Raw genomic sequence first — 14,262 nt, 5'->3', positions numbered from 1 at the left:
TTTATTTTAATATAAACAAACAATTAAAGTATGTCATTGAGAAAAGCTGCAGCCTGACATGATGAAGGGCATACCATCAATGATGACAATTTAAACACATTTCTGGAAGCCCAAAGGAAGAATAAGAGTTGAAGTTGAAGTAAAAGTCCTGGAAATTAAATCTTTCTTAGGTTAAAGCACAATAGTATTATCATCATAATTTACTTACACTAACAAAACTTAAGGTACTAAATAGCCCCTTTCATAGTATTATACATATTACATGCTCATTATCACTCATGCATTAATATTGGAGTGCCTTTTTTAAATTGTCATTAGTCGAGGTAAAGCTTATTGTAACTACTTTATCAAGTGTTTGGCTACTTAATCTACAAAATCCTCAATCTCATAATGACATTTCTGTCAATAATTGAATCCTTAAACAAATTTGTGGCAGAGCAGTATGAATATCTGAACCTTTAATCTATACCAACTTTTCCAGAAATGAATTTTTGTTTCTATAATTAAAAGAGGGGCATTCTCACTGCACAACAATGATGAAAACGTTTAGAACATTCTCTACAAGTTTACATGGATAACAGGATGTTTTTCCTTCACTTTTCATAATCAGTGTTTCCGTCTAAATGGGAAGTCATGTATTTCATTGGAAACCTATTTCAAGGTCAGACTGTCGTCATATTGAAAAGGAAATTACCTTTTAATCTCCCTTTGGAGTCCTGGCAGCTTGGATTATTGCATATAACATCATATACTTCCAAAATGTACTTTCAAGTCTTATCAGTGTGACATGTTGAAATGAAAGGGTGTTTTAATTGTCCTCACTCATTAATCAGTTGAAATATGAAGTCAGGATTCTGAAATCTTGAATATATTCCAAACAGACAAAAGGACTAGATTTTATCAGCACTTGTTTTGTTAATAGTAGCCCTGGCCGGCAGGTGTGGCCTCAAACTGGGGATGTTCTCTGGCTCAGGTTTGGGGAAACTTTGTGGAATTACCTCTCTGCTTCTGCCAAGCCCACCCTGTCAACTGTGCTCTCCTTCCTCTTTTGGAGTTTACAACTTTTACTTACTATACAGTCAAAAGGCACCTGCCCTTGCAGGAAGTGTTTGGACAGGCAGCGTGCCAAAGTAAATTTCCTCTTTAATCTTTACTGATTACTGAACAGATCAAGCAGCCTGAAGTGTTAAACTAGAGAGAAGCACTTATTTTCCTAACTGCAGAAAGAGGTCACATTTTGGGAGGTGGTTTCAGATGAGTAAGACGAGGACACAGCAATTGATGATGCAGATCTTTATTGAAACTGACTGATGAGTCAGAGCCTATGTGGACAGGCATTTAATAAATCTGAGAGTTGCACTCGCAGGAGGCACGACACCAAGAGCCAACATCACCGCTGCAGCCCCACTGCTTCTTCAGGCTTGGGCAGTTATTGTACTTATCAGTGTAGGGGCAGGGGTTGGCTGAGAAAGAAAGACACAGAGAGAGAGATGAGAGATGAATAACATGCCATTTAAACTGGAGTGAAGGTCCTATAAATTGACTTCTGGAAGACATTCTGGAGGAATAAACAAAGTGTTTTCTTTCCATCTGTGCTTGGAGAAACAGTGATGGCTCTATTCACTGAGATTAAACTAATGAAGTTATAACTCCCATAAAATTTTATAAGTTTGACTTGAAGTTATTTTATGCAATATTATGTCACTACTACATATTCGATGTGTATTCTATATATTTGTCTCATGCATTTTTCCACAACGGAAAAACTAATTTATAAAATGTAGTTAAAAAAAACACAACAAAAAGAGGATTACATCTTGCAGCATCAATATTTGCTACTTACTGCACAGTTTGTTGTCGCAGGCGTTGGGGCAGTCACCACAGGGGCGTCCTCTCTTGTAGGGGCGAATCTTTTGGCCAAAATTACCACTGAAATGTAGGACAGAATATCAAATATTAACAGCATAAAGACTCACGCAGGATATCAGCCCAAATATGTCACAGATATGCTCTGAGAGGAAAAGCACTTTTGAATGACTATTTAATGACTGCTGAGTGAGGTGTATGAGGATTAATTACATGTAAATTGCGGTTTTCTCCTCACTACAGCAGGCATTACATCTCTTATGTTGTATCCACTTTTGCATTCATCTTACAAGAATTACAGGTAAACCACAAAATACTTCAAATTATGTTTTCAGAATTATTTGCATTAGAATAGCTTAATCAACATATAACAATCATCTAGGCATTCAACAAATGTGCTAGACTTGCAATTTTAATGGAAAAATCATGAAAAAAAAGTTTAGTGCTTACGGTGGGCAGTACTGGCAGACGTAGAAGTACATTCCTTGGCCGGGGCAGTGCTTCATGGCACAGCCAACCAAGTTAGACCTGTACCAAACCACCTGAGCAGAGGAAAAAAAGATCAAATGTGAAATCATCAGGAGCTAGTGGCAATGTGTGTATCACCATGTGTTTTTAATTTAGTTTTTAAGCAGTCAAAATTGTTTTATGAATAGAAATGACATATGATGTATGTACACAAATTGTGATTAGAACTACAGTGTTGTGGGATAAAAGGGCACCTGTGTGTAGTGTCCGATGACTTTTCCGTTCACAGATCCCACTCCGTATTGGAAGTCGTTCACCTCATCATACCAGGCCTGGATGGCGTTGCTCCAGCTGTTCTTCCAGCTGGACATGTACAGGTTTTCTCCACAGCCACTAGCTGCAGTCAAAGAGGAGAAGGGGTGTGTAAGAGAGAGAATCCATAAATAAATATCACTGGCTGGTTATGTCATCCTTCTCTGATATGATGGTATCTCCTCCCTGACCACTGCCACATGAAAACATGAAAATGAAAGGTGGAAGGAGTAACTTACTGCTGATCTTTCTGGCGCTTTTAGGACTGTGGTTCATGGAGCAGCTGTTGGCCCATCTCCGAGCATTGGCTGCAGCCTCATTGCTCCAGGACTGTGGAGAGCAGAGGATAGAATGGCTGTAAAATCAGCATAGACCAACTATATACATTATATCATCTCAGTGCTGGAACATCATTTTATCTTTATATATGCTACATAATTGTGCAATATCAAATCAAGGACAAATCAGAAGAATAAAGGAACAGTTCCGAATCTTTTCACACATGCCCAGTGAAGTTTGCCGTGCTCTCGAGACTATGAGATGCACCTAATGCACCAGAATTTTACCATTTTCAACATGTTGCTAGCAGAAGGCCGAACACCTCTCCTCAGCTCATTATGTTTGTTCACAATCTCATTCGCGTCTGAGGAGGAGGAAGAGCTAGAACCAGAGGAGGAGCCGCTCCCCCTTCCGCTTCCTCTATTACCTCTATTACCTGAATAAGAAAGGAAAGCAAAGATATAGGAGATACTGTCAAGTTTCGGAAACAGTAGAGGTTACTGAGTCTGAATGAACATAATGAGGATGAATAATAATTACAAACACTTACGGAAAAACCAACCCTGCATCAAGTTTGATGTACAGAAAAGAGAAAGAAAATACAGGTTAGCATTTTGCACGTTAAAACGAGAAATTAACATTGTTTATTGAGAAAAAACTCACTTCATGAATACATCTCAAAAATGTGCCTTTGCATCTCAGAAGACATGTCTTTTATACTTACATTGGCACCGGGAGGCAGCTGAAGAGCAGCAAAGAGGCACAAGGCACACAGGAAGGTGAAAGTAAAGCTAGCCATGGTCAATCCAGGACTGTCAACCTCTGAGATCCACAGGTGTCATTTATATACACAGGACCACACTGACAAATGATACAGAACAACAAAACAAACAACGTATTAGCTAAACACACAGACTCAAGGGCATCCTAGTAGTTAGTAAGAGCAAACAAGCTGAAGATAGTCAAATGACACCTGTGAAATGTCTTCGATGATGTATTGAAAGTGTCAACTCTGTGTCAATGTATATGTCTAGGTTCTTTGTGATAACGGGTTGAACAGGATGTTCTTTATATTCTTAATGTAGAGACAAGATTATGATGAGAAAGTGTGCACATTAGAAAGAAAAGTGCTCATGCTATCAAAATCAAATCTTGATAACATTACAAACAAACAACATTACAAAAGTTAAACAGCACTGGGAACACTGATAGACTTGCTTTTCTCATTACTTTGCGAGGTCCTGTAAAAGCTACTTTCATCATTAAACCTGCCAGGGAATTTGAAAAAATCTTTTTATTTTAAGAAATATACTGAACAATGGTCTAAAAGAAACGATATAGAAAACAGTTTGCTGTGAAGATTTTTTTTCCCACAGCCTTGTTTTTTATGTTTTTGTTTTTCAAATGTGCTATTTTTATTCCTACTGTGCAGCTGATATTCAATTATATATCCCTTGGTGTATTTGACATGCTTGCCTAAAAGTTTGACTGATTGTTTACTACACTTAAATGCTGATAAAATTGATGTCTCCATATGTGGCTCATGTTCCTGAGGTGAAGGAAAGCCTTTATTCCTTGTCCTCATTTCCTCAGTAGACCCACACTCATAAATGTGGGCACAGAAGTTATATATATATGCTTTTATTTGATCTTGTCCAAGCTATTGTAATTGTATCCACATGTAGTTTATAAGCTTCTGTTGCTGGTTGCTGTCAATTCAAACTTAGCCTACAGCTATGACGTTAAAGTTAGTTTACTTGCTAAAAATGGTCAACATGCAAATTTTGTCAGGGAGGGATTAGCTGTTAGTAAATATTTACATACTAAAATGGTTCGATTTTTTAATGAATCGACTGACTTAAGAGTAAAAGGTATGCTATATAGCCGACATTTCTGACCCGACATTTGAAATTTCACATAAAAAAACATAGTAAACCACTTAGAAAATGTCACGCCAAGGAGCGCCTTGGTAGCTGAGTTTAAGGCTCATGCCACATAAAGGCAGTGTCTCTGGTTCAATTCCAGCAAGGGACCTTTGCTGCAGGTCATTCCCCTCTCTCCCTCCCTGATTCCTGTTGGCCTCTATGTCACGCACTGACAAAATAATGGCATAAGCCCAAAAAAAATGAAAATGAAAATAAAATAAAATAAATAATGCTAATATCATAAGATCAAATAATGATGGTTAGCTCAGCATAATGAGATGGTTAAGTAATTACGTTTTATTATATTTTTGGAAGTTACATCTCAGAATGTTATGTGACTTCCTGTTCACATAGTTGTTTTCCTGTTGTATTGTATTTGGTTTCTAGGTGGACCCTTGAAGTAAAAAGTTATACGAATTTATGCACTGAAGTGTAAAAAACTAATTTCTTCATTACAAATGATATTATAAGCTTCACAATTTGAAAAAAAAATGTACATGAATTTCATAATATCTTTTCACCTTTTATTAGTGTGTGTTTATTTGTGTAGTTTGTTGCTAGTTGACAGTCCTCAGGGATTGTTGTCTATGTTGAGTCGGGGGGGTCGTAAAGGTTTGTTGTTTTGTGAGTATTTTCGTACCTGTGGCCTAAAGCAACCTATAGTATCCTGGAGAGTCCTACGCATAGTTAAAGGGTGGTGTCAATTTAGTGTTTGTTTTTTTGGCCATACCAGTTGGTTGATGTCTAACTGCCTGAGAAACTACTTTGTTTGAAAGTTTTATGTTTACTTCTGATCTGGTGAAATTCAGAGAGATGGCCAGTTCATGGAAGTTCTTTTCCAGTAGGTACTGGAAACAACTTCCATGCATGGATTTGTTGTTTATTGCTTCAGTTTGTTATTTTTGTGCATTTTGGTGCATAACTATGGGTCACCAGCATACTGGTTGCCTGACCAACTCATTGGGCTTTGTGTTCACCACAACTATCCATGAAGACTAGGGTTGAGACAGAGAGTTTTCCGCTTTAACTAGATAGCCACAGGAAATGATATTCCTCATGATGGCTGTCGATCTGGGTTTGGGGGTTTCATTTTTGTAGACAGTGTCTCTACTTGGCAGGTTAACCTAGTCTTTAGCATTACAGCCTTGGGTTTTAATTGAAGGTAGAATTTTTTGGGTGTTGTGCTTTCTGAATATTGAGTTACTGGTCAGTGCTGTTTGGCTACTGGTAATGGTGTGATCATGTCTGCTGTGGAGGAATTTGTGTAGAATCCATGTAAGGGTCTATTCGATAGACTAAGGATCATTTGCTAAAAGCGACAGAACATTTGAAATTGAACTCCCTATTCAGGGGCATAAAGGCCACATCTTGGGTAGAGTATAGGAAAGCTTGCTTCAGTTGGGGGCTTTGTTTGCTGAAAGTCAAAGTGTAGTCATTCCTCAGGTCAGTCCTCAGGGGAGCAGCAAAATGACCTGTTAACTTTGCAGTACAAACATGAATTGTGACATGAGGAAGAGGCTTTGGAACAAAAACAGACTATTTGTGCATAGAAACAAGCTGTTGAAATTGAGAGACTGAAGAGTGTAGCTCCATGAGGCTTAGCTACATCAAGAAGAAGAATCAGCTTTTAGAGCATTATAAGCTGGATCTGATTAAGGAGTTTAAGATTCTTGATCCCTCAGCAGATAATGAGCTGGACTGTGGTGAGGGCAGTTCTTCAAACTTTGATGTCTCTAGTTGCTTGTAATTGGTTCCCAAATTTTCAGAAAATAACCCAGATACATGAATTCTGCATTCTTGATGACAGGAAATGTAGTGATTCTGAGCATGCCACATTTTAGACTGACTTTGTCCTGTCCTGAGGAATCTGCTCTTCCCTGGAGAATCATCCCTGACTGACAAGACCGTAGAAGTTGATCCTGGTTACAAGCCATATATCACTAGTGCGTTTGTATCCTTAACAGTGAGTAATAAAAACATTCCTGTTGAGGTTTTAAGAGATTCTGGCTCTTTGGATTTGTTCATCTTGGCATCAGTGTTGTCATTCTCATCTGACACTGAAGATTTTGTATTGGTTGGAGGTATGGGTATTGACTGTGTAAACTATTCCTTTGCCTAAGGTTGTTTAATTTCAGATTTGTTTAAGGGGAGGTAGCTCTGGGAGTAGAAAGTGTTGCAGATGGATACTTCCTGGAGGACGCCATGATGGTGAAAAAAATGATTGCCTCGAGGTGACAAGTTTGTTGATCATGACATTTTCTAGATAACAGTTCCAACTAAACTTAGAGCTTTTTAGATTTTGAGAACTAGTCATGACATGTTGGCTGGAAATTTGAGATTCAAACAGACATACGACATGATTTGCCATTACTTTTATTGTCACACTTGTAAGCTCACAGTAAAACCAAATAAATCCGTTGAACCTGCCCCTATGCACATTGCATCAGAGCTTTGCTTGAATGTCTTGCATGGGCCAACCTCACTGTAAATCTGGTTTGCCCAGAGTAGTGTTACCTATTTGGGGAAGGCAGTTTCAGGTTCACCCAGTTAGATAAAAAGTGTTTGCTATTAATCAGTTCCCACCCCTAACAAACAACTTATGTACTTTTTAGGCATGCTAGGGTACTACTGAGGGTGTTGTAGACATTTCTCTACCATAGTTGCATCTCTTACTAACCTGTTGAGTTCAAAGATCAAGTTTGACTGGTTCCCTCAGAGTAAATGTGCTGGTACCGATATTGATAACCTGGTTAATACCTTTTCCAGGAAATTCAACTCTTGCCAGTTGAATTATCCACTGGGGAGAAAGAAGTCTTGGCTCTTATGTGGGCCTTGATTCACTTTAAGGTCTAAGTCGGTTGTATCTGTTTCTTCTGCCATTCAACTTAAGCATTCGCCATATAAAATGCTGTGAAAATGTCCTGGCCAATGGTTTGTTACATGCATTGCCTCCTTAAAGATTTGTTTTATGTGATGATTATTCATTTGTTCTGTTAAACTGCTCCCCTCCCCCTCCTTCTCTTAATTTACTTCTTCTAAGTACCAAAGCTGCTGAGTGGGAGTGCACAGAGTGGGTAGTTAGAATGAATGAATCGTTATGGTTACAGACTGAGCTTAGTGAAATTTCTTCTTCTTTTTTTTTTTGATAACATGAGTTTTCTATTGCTTTTGTGGCACCATTTTGGGCCCTCATCTTTAGGGGTGCAGTGGGGTGACAGTCTCTCTCCTTCTCTCTCCCATTTACCTTTCTACTTTTCTCCTCCAACTACAAACCTGTTGTCTGGCTGAACCTGAGGAAGAAGTAGCTTAAGGATATGAAGGTCTCCTGTAGCTCCAATTTTGCTAAGCAGCCAGGACGCCCCCCACTTTAGATTACTTCTCGTTTGGTGTTATTTTCTTTTACTTCTACAACCAACACCTCATTCATCCCCACACACTTTACATCACTGATGCCTAAAATTCCTATATTTCCTTATGATATGCTTAATTTTCATAAATGGGTGGACTCTCATTTGTTGCCCTGAGGTAGGTAGGTAACATCCCTTGCTTTACTGACAGCATACATAACGACCCATGTTATCCCAGCATGATTTGACAATATTACAAAGAGCTTCTTGTAATGTCACAAAATGATTGCCTTCCTCAGTCTTCAAGTGCCTGGATTCAGTGGATTTGTGGTGAGACAACTGTGGAAGAAAGTTCATAACAGTCAGGAATCTTTGGTCTTCAAGTTGTTCTTGCGTTTCAAGTCATTATCCTGCTGCGGTATGAATCCTCCTCAAAAATGCAAATCAGAGGGTGTAACAGGTCTCTGAAGAATGGAGTGGTACCGCTCCTTGGTCAGCATAAAGTCAATTTGCTGTGTCCAACTCCAGAGTAGGCAAAACACCCCTAGACTTCTGTATTCCCACCACCAAGTTTTACTGTTAGTTTGATACGCTGCAATATCATTCTCTCTCCTGTTTGTCTTCTTACATACACCCGTCATACTGCCATAAATCTCCAACTTGGATTAATTAGTAAACAGGTCTTCTTTCCAATCATCCAATGGTGGCATTCCTTAGCCTGTGTGCACCTTGTTTCTGATTCAGATTTCTATTCATCCTCTGAGACCACGATAAACAAGCCTTCTTTTGACAGTAATTTTGCTGAATGGAGTCTTGCATTTGTTATTTGGTAAATTTTGTATCTGTGATTCTATATATGTTTCTGTATCTTTCAGCAAACTAAGCTGGGTGTATTGATCTTGTGATGGTGTGGTCACTTTTAGTTACTCTGATTGTCCCATGCATGTCATCCTTAGAAACCATTAATGCAGCCCAGATTTGACACAGAGAAAGCCCCTTTTTTTGCTTAAAATAACAATTTAACTTCTGATACTTTCACTTAGTTCTGATGTCATGTTTCCCAATATTAGGCACAGCCATATTTATAACAGGTGAGCACTAGCTGCAAGTTGAGCCACTTGAACAAAAGTTTTACACTGCACATAGATCATTCTGCACTCAGTAGCTCAAACATTCAACATTCAAGAAACAATATTTTTGAATGGAGGGGGACTTAAAATCTTGAATATATTCCATAAAGACAAAAGGATTGGATGTCATCACCACTTGTTTTGTTAATAATAGCTCTGGCCGACAGGTGTGGCCTCAAACTGGGGATGTTTCTTGGCTCATGTTTGGGGATCTCTGTGGAATTTCCTTTTCCTCTCCACTTCTGCCAAGTCCACCCTGTCAACTGTGCTCTTCTTCCTCTTTGTGAGTTTACACCTTACTTACTCTACAGTGAAAAGGCACCTGCCCCTGCAGGGAGTGTTTGTACAGGCAGTGTGCCAAAGTAAATTTCATTTTTAATCTTTACTGATTACTGAACAGACCAAGAAGCTTGAGATATTAAACAAGAGAGAAGTGGCCAACTTAATTCCTAAGAGCAGAAAGAGATCACATTTTGGGAGGTTGTTTTAGGTGAGTAAGAAGAAGACACATACAATGAAAATAAATCTTAATAATTCACATCTTTATTGAAAAAGACTGATCACTCATCTATGTGGAAAGGCATTTAAATAATCTGAGAACTGCACTTGCAGGAGGCGGGACACCAAGATGCCACATCACTGTTGCTGCAGCCCCACTGCTGCTTCAGGTCTGGACAGTTACTGTACTGATCGCTGTAGGGACAGGGGTTGGCTGAGAGAGAAAGAGAGAGGGAAAGAGATGGTTGATTTTCAGATTGAAGTAAAAGGATGGGTTCACAATTTTTCAAGTCAAAGGGCATCGGTCTGTTTATTGTAAAGCAACAGTCAGGTGCCCAGATGAAATGGGTTTTTGTTGCTATAATCATTCCTCCTGGTCATTCTTAGCATTAGAAGATCCCTCCATAATGCACTGACAATGAAAGTGATGGGGGCTAAAATCCACAGTCCTCCTTCTGTGTAAATGTATTCAAAAATTTATCTGAAGCCAATATGAAGCTTTAGCCATCCACATGAGTCAAATCAAGTAGATATCTCTCAATGTTATTGTCTTTTTAAGGTCAAGGCCTATATTTTCGTTACTACCACAGCTTAACAGGAAAACACAGTCTGAGGAAACGCAAAGAGGGAATTTCAATGCTAAAAACAATGTAATGTGACAGATATCCATTTGATATGAGACTGAGACTGATGAAGCGTCATATAAGCTTCAGATCGACTTTTAAATGCACATAATAACTGTGTGTACATACTGTAGATTTTGGCCTGCATCACTTACATTTCAATTATGAAGGGGATCTTCTGAGGACCAACATCAACGGGAGGAAAGATTATAACAAGAATAAACTTTTTATATGTTCACTTGGGCACCTGACCATTGTTTTAAGACTTTAAACATTATGAACCTTTCCTTTAAGTTACTATACAAATCACTTTCTTGAAGATGTTCTGGAGGTGAGTACATTTTCAATGGGTGGGTCCTTCAGTAAAAAAGACCAGTGGGAAGACATAATAAGCTACTTAATATTAGGAAGTTGAATTGTCTTGGTACTTTCCAAAAAATGTGTATGGTTTAGTTTGATTGGGGGGTAATTTTATTTGGGTTTTCTGTATTTGTATTTATAAAATAGTTTGCTGTAATGTGATGATATTATGATACCAAAAACTTATGATCTGATATGATTTCAGCTCTGCCTCTGTGATATGTTAAGACAATATTTAATGGATTTAAGAAGATTACACCTTGCAGCACCACTATTTGCTACTTACTGCACAGTTTGTTGTCGCAGGCGTTGGGGCAGTCACCACATGAGGGTCCGGCCTTGTAGGGGCGAGACGTTTGGCCTACATTACCACTGAAATGTAGGACAGAATATCAGATATTAACAGCATAAAGACTTATGCAGGATATGCAGCCCAAACATGTAAGAGGACAAGTTTTTGAATGACTATTTAATGACTGCTGAGGTAAACTGTAAGGTGTATAAGGATAAGTTACATGCAAATTGCACATTTTCTTCTTGCAGGAATAACATCTCTTATGTTGCATCCACTCTTGTGTTCATATACCTTTTTTAAGAATTACAGGTAAACAGCAACGTGCTTCTATGTTGTTATCAGCATCATTTGCATTCGAATAGCACTTAGAGTGGACCATCACATGTTGTGCATGAAAAATAGAAGCATGCATTTTGGACAAATAAACAATAATCTAAGCATTTAGAAAATATGCTAGACTTAGACAAAATATATGTTCATAGAAAAAAAGATTTATAAAGAAAAAGTGTAGTGCTTACGGTGGGCAGTAGTGGCAGACATAGAAGTACTTGTACTGGGAGTTGGGGCAGTAGGCCATGGCACAGCCAATCTGGTTAGACCTGTACCAAACCAACTGAGTACAGACATAAAATGTCAAATCATCAGGAGCTAGTGGCATTAATGTGTGTATCACCATTTAAAAAAAAAATATTTTTCAAGGAGCCACATTTGTATTTGATGTGTGTACACAAATAATAAATAATTCATAATAAAAAATAAGCATAAAAGGCCACCTGTGTGTAGTGTCCGATAACTCCTCCGTTCACAGATCCCACTCCATAACGGAAGTCGTTCACCTCATCATACCAGGACTGGATGGCGTTGCTCCAAGTGTTCTGCCAGCTGGACATGTACAGGTTTTCTCCACAGCCGCTAGCTGCAGTCAAAGAGGAAGAGAAGGAGTGTGTAACAGAGATATTTCAATCTTCTGATCACACATCAAAGTTTATCCTTCTCACTGCATGAATGTCAGGAAATGTTCTCGGTCCAAAGGACATATGGCCACTGTATGTGAGGATCAAATGGAGAAAACTTCTCTCCTTTTACTCAGCAGTCTTATTCAGAGTTATTCATTGGAAAGAGATTATTTTTGAAGTGCTAGAGATCATGTGTACAATCTGATTTGTGAAGCCAGTATTTTATATATTTCTGAAACATAGCATGATAAGGTTGACGGCCAATAGAGTAACTTGTATGTATTGTAAATATCAGACACTGATAATCTCATAAATTGTTGATATGATGGAAGCCCCTCCATGACCACTGCTACTTGAGAATAGTGTAAAACCTGCTGTGACATTTTATTTTCATCGCACATTTCATTTATTCACTGTAATGTTTCCCTGAGTTGTACGGACATAAAATAAATATGGTGGACATGGTGACTTAGAGAGCTGCTAAACTGAAGTAATTTCATTAGTCTGGATTTCAGTGTAGAGTTTTAATGTCACATGATACTGTTTCAGATTTGATCACATCAATAAAATGCTTTAAAAAACAGATTCCTTGCTATTTCTGGCATAGAAATCGTTAAATATATACCCATATCAATGAAACCTGTGAATTAATGTGACAGTGTGACTGATTTTTTTTTTGCAAGGTTTAAAAAGAGAGCTTTAATAAGTAACTTACTGCTGATCGTTCTGGCGCTATCAGGGCTATGGTTCATGGAGCAGGTGTTGGCCCATCTCTGAGCATTGGCTTCAGCCTCACTGTTCCAGGACTGTAGGGAGCAGAAGATGGAACGGCTGTTAAATCAGTATGTATCATGTAGACCACTATTGATATGCTGCACGAGGAAGCATGTGCTATATCAAACCAAGAACTAATAAACTGAATCAAGTGACAGTTCATGCTTAGAATTAAATCGTTTCACTGACCTCCAGACCTTCAGGCATTTGCATAATCTTACCATTTTTAGCATGTTGCTTGCAGTAGGCTGAACACCTCTTCTCAGCTCGTTATGCTTCTCCACGATCTCACTCGCATCCGAGGAAGAGGCCAGGACGGTGTCTACATTGACACAAGGAAATTAGACATAAAGGAGAGTATATGAAGTTGTGTTAAGCAATTGAAGCTGGTTAATACGTGAGAATGAAAACAAACACTCACCCTTCTTCAGGTTTGATATTCAGAAATGAGAAAAAAACACAGATTAGCATTCTGCACATTAAAACCATTTTGAAAAAAGCTAAATTATATAAATAACAAAACAAACTCACTTCAGGAATATGTCTTAATTTGTTTTTTACTGCACATCAAAAAAAACATGGATTTTTTACTTACTGGCATAGGGCCTGCCAAGGTGCAAGGCACCTGAAGAGCAGCAAAGAGGCCGAAGGCACACAGGAAGGTAAAAGTGTACATGGTCATGGTTGAATCCAGGACTGTCAACCTCTGAGAGCCACAGGTGTAATTTATATACACAGGACCACACTGACACGTCAGAAAGAAGCACACAATCTCAAGGGCACCCTACTTATCAAAGTCAGCATTTAGTCACTGTGACACCTGTGAAATGTCCTTGAAGATATATAGAAAGTTGCAGCTCAGTGTTAATATGGTACATCTGAGCTCTTCATGATAAAGGGACGTACAGCATGTTCTCTGCTCTCCCTGTAGGAACAAGGTTATAAGGAAAGGGTGTGGATTATTCCATATTGTGGATATTGTGGATGTGGATGTGCTATCTTAATCAAACTTTGATAACATCAAAGAAGTAGCATTAAAATGTTAAACTAACACTGGAAGCACTGATAAGAATAACAAACTCTTTTCTCTGTTGATGTCCTTGTCACGTATTTCTAAACAATCTGTTTTCATTTGTTTAAACCTATATTACATATCACAAAATTGGCTGAAGGACCTTTACTGTACAGCAACATCCTATATCCTTAGAACCACCATTCAAATAAGGAAGGCAAAATAACACAATACAGCATGGACAAACAGGATGACAAAATGTATTTATCTTTAAATGATTAAAAAAGAGGGAGCAACAATCCCAGGACAGCTGATGGTCCAGCAAAGAGACTTGTGCTTGTGGACAATAAACAAACAAGAGTTTAGAGAGATGCAATGGTTAGCAGAATGAGAGTGAGACCAGCTCACAGGGATAAA

General features: G+C 38.4%; 2 protein-coding genes across 2 annotated transcripts; both read right to left on the bottom strand.

The window, feature by feature from the left end:
- Window positions 1-1,338: 1,338 nt before the first annotated feature.
- On the bottom strand, window positions 1,339-3,724 carry LOC128376854 (cysteine-rich venom protein TEL1-like). Its single transcript, XM_053336709.1, has 8 exons — window positions 3,650-3,724; window positions 3,476-3,488; window positions 3,213-3,361; window positions 2,886-2,976; window positions 2,589-2,731; window positions 2,317-2,408; window positions 1,844-1,929; window positions 1,339-1,463 (listed from the first exon to the last, which is right to left on the bottom strand). The coding sequence occupies exons 1-8, from the start codon at window positions 3,722-3,724 to the stop codon at window positions 1,339-1,341; spliced, it is 774 nt and encodes a 257-aa protein (XP_053192684.1).
- A 6,187-nt stretch (window positions 3,725-9,911) lies between these two features.
- LOC128376853 (serotriflin-like) lies at window positions 9,912-13,515 on the bottom strand. The gene is made up of 8 exons (XM_053336708.1): window positions 13,429-13,515; window positions 13,255-13,258; window positions 13,055-13,155; window positions 12,775-12,865; window positions 11,877-12,019; window positions 11,622-11,716; window positions 11,095-11,180; window positions 9,912-10,039 (listed from the first exon to the last, which is right to left on the bottom strand). The coding sequence occupies exons 1-8, from the start codon at window positions 13,513-13,515 to the stop codon at window positions 9,912-9,914; spliced, it is 735 nt and encodes a 244-aa protein (XP_053192683.1).
- Window positions 13,516-14,262: the final 747 nt, after the last annotated feature.

The sequence above is a fragment of the Scomber japonicus genome, chromosome 17 (genome assembly GCF_027409825.1).
Source record: "Scomber japonicus isolate fScoJap1 chromosome 17, fScoJap1.pri, whole genome shotgun sequence".
Classification (NCBI taxonomy): Eukaryota; Metazoa; Chordata; class Actinopteri; order Scombriformes; family Scombridae; genus Scomber; species Scomber japonicus.
Note: the sequence above shows the minus strand (reverse complement) of the source record. Positions and strands in the feature narration are given on the sequence as shown.

Bases quoted from the DNA above. Each gene is read 5' to 3' on its own strand.
- LOC128376854 (XM_053336709.1), bottom strand. From the start codon at position 3,724: ATGGCTAGCTTTACTTTCACCTTCCTGTGTGCCTTGTGCCTCTTTGCT. The intron at 2,977-3,212 runs GTAAAATTCTGG...TGCTCTCCACAG, and splicing joins CTAGCAACATGTTGAAAATG to TCCTGGAGCAATGAGGCTGC. The intron at 1,464-1,843 runs GTAAGTAGCAAA...TTTCTTTCTCAG, and splicing joins CTGCGACAACAAACTGTGCA to CCAACCCCTGCCCCTACACT.
- LOC128376853 (XM_053336708.1), bottom strand. From the start codon at position 13,515: ATGACCATGTACACTTTTACCTTCCTGTGTGCCTTCGGCCTCTTTGCT. The intron at 12,866-13,054 runs GTAAGATTATGC...TGCTCCCTACAG, and splicing joins CAAGCAACATGCTAAAAATG to TCCTGGAACAGTGAGGCTGA. The intron at 10,040-11,094 runs GTAAGTAGCAAA...TTTCTCTCTCAG, and splicing joins CTGCGACAACAAACTGTGCA to CCAACCCCTGTCCCTACAGC.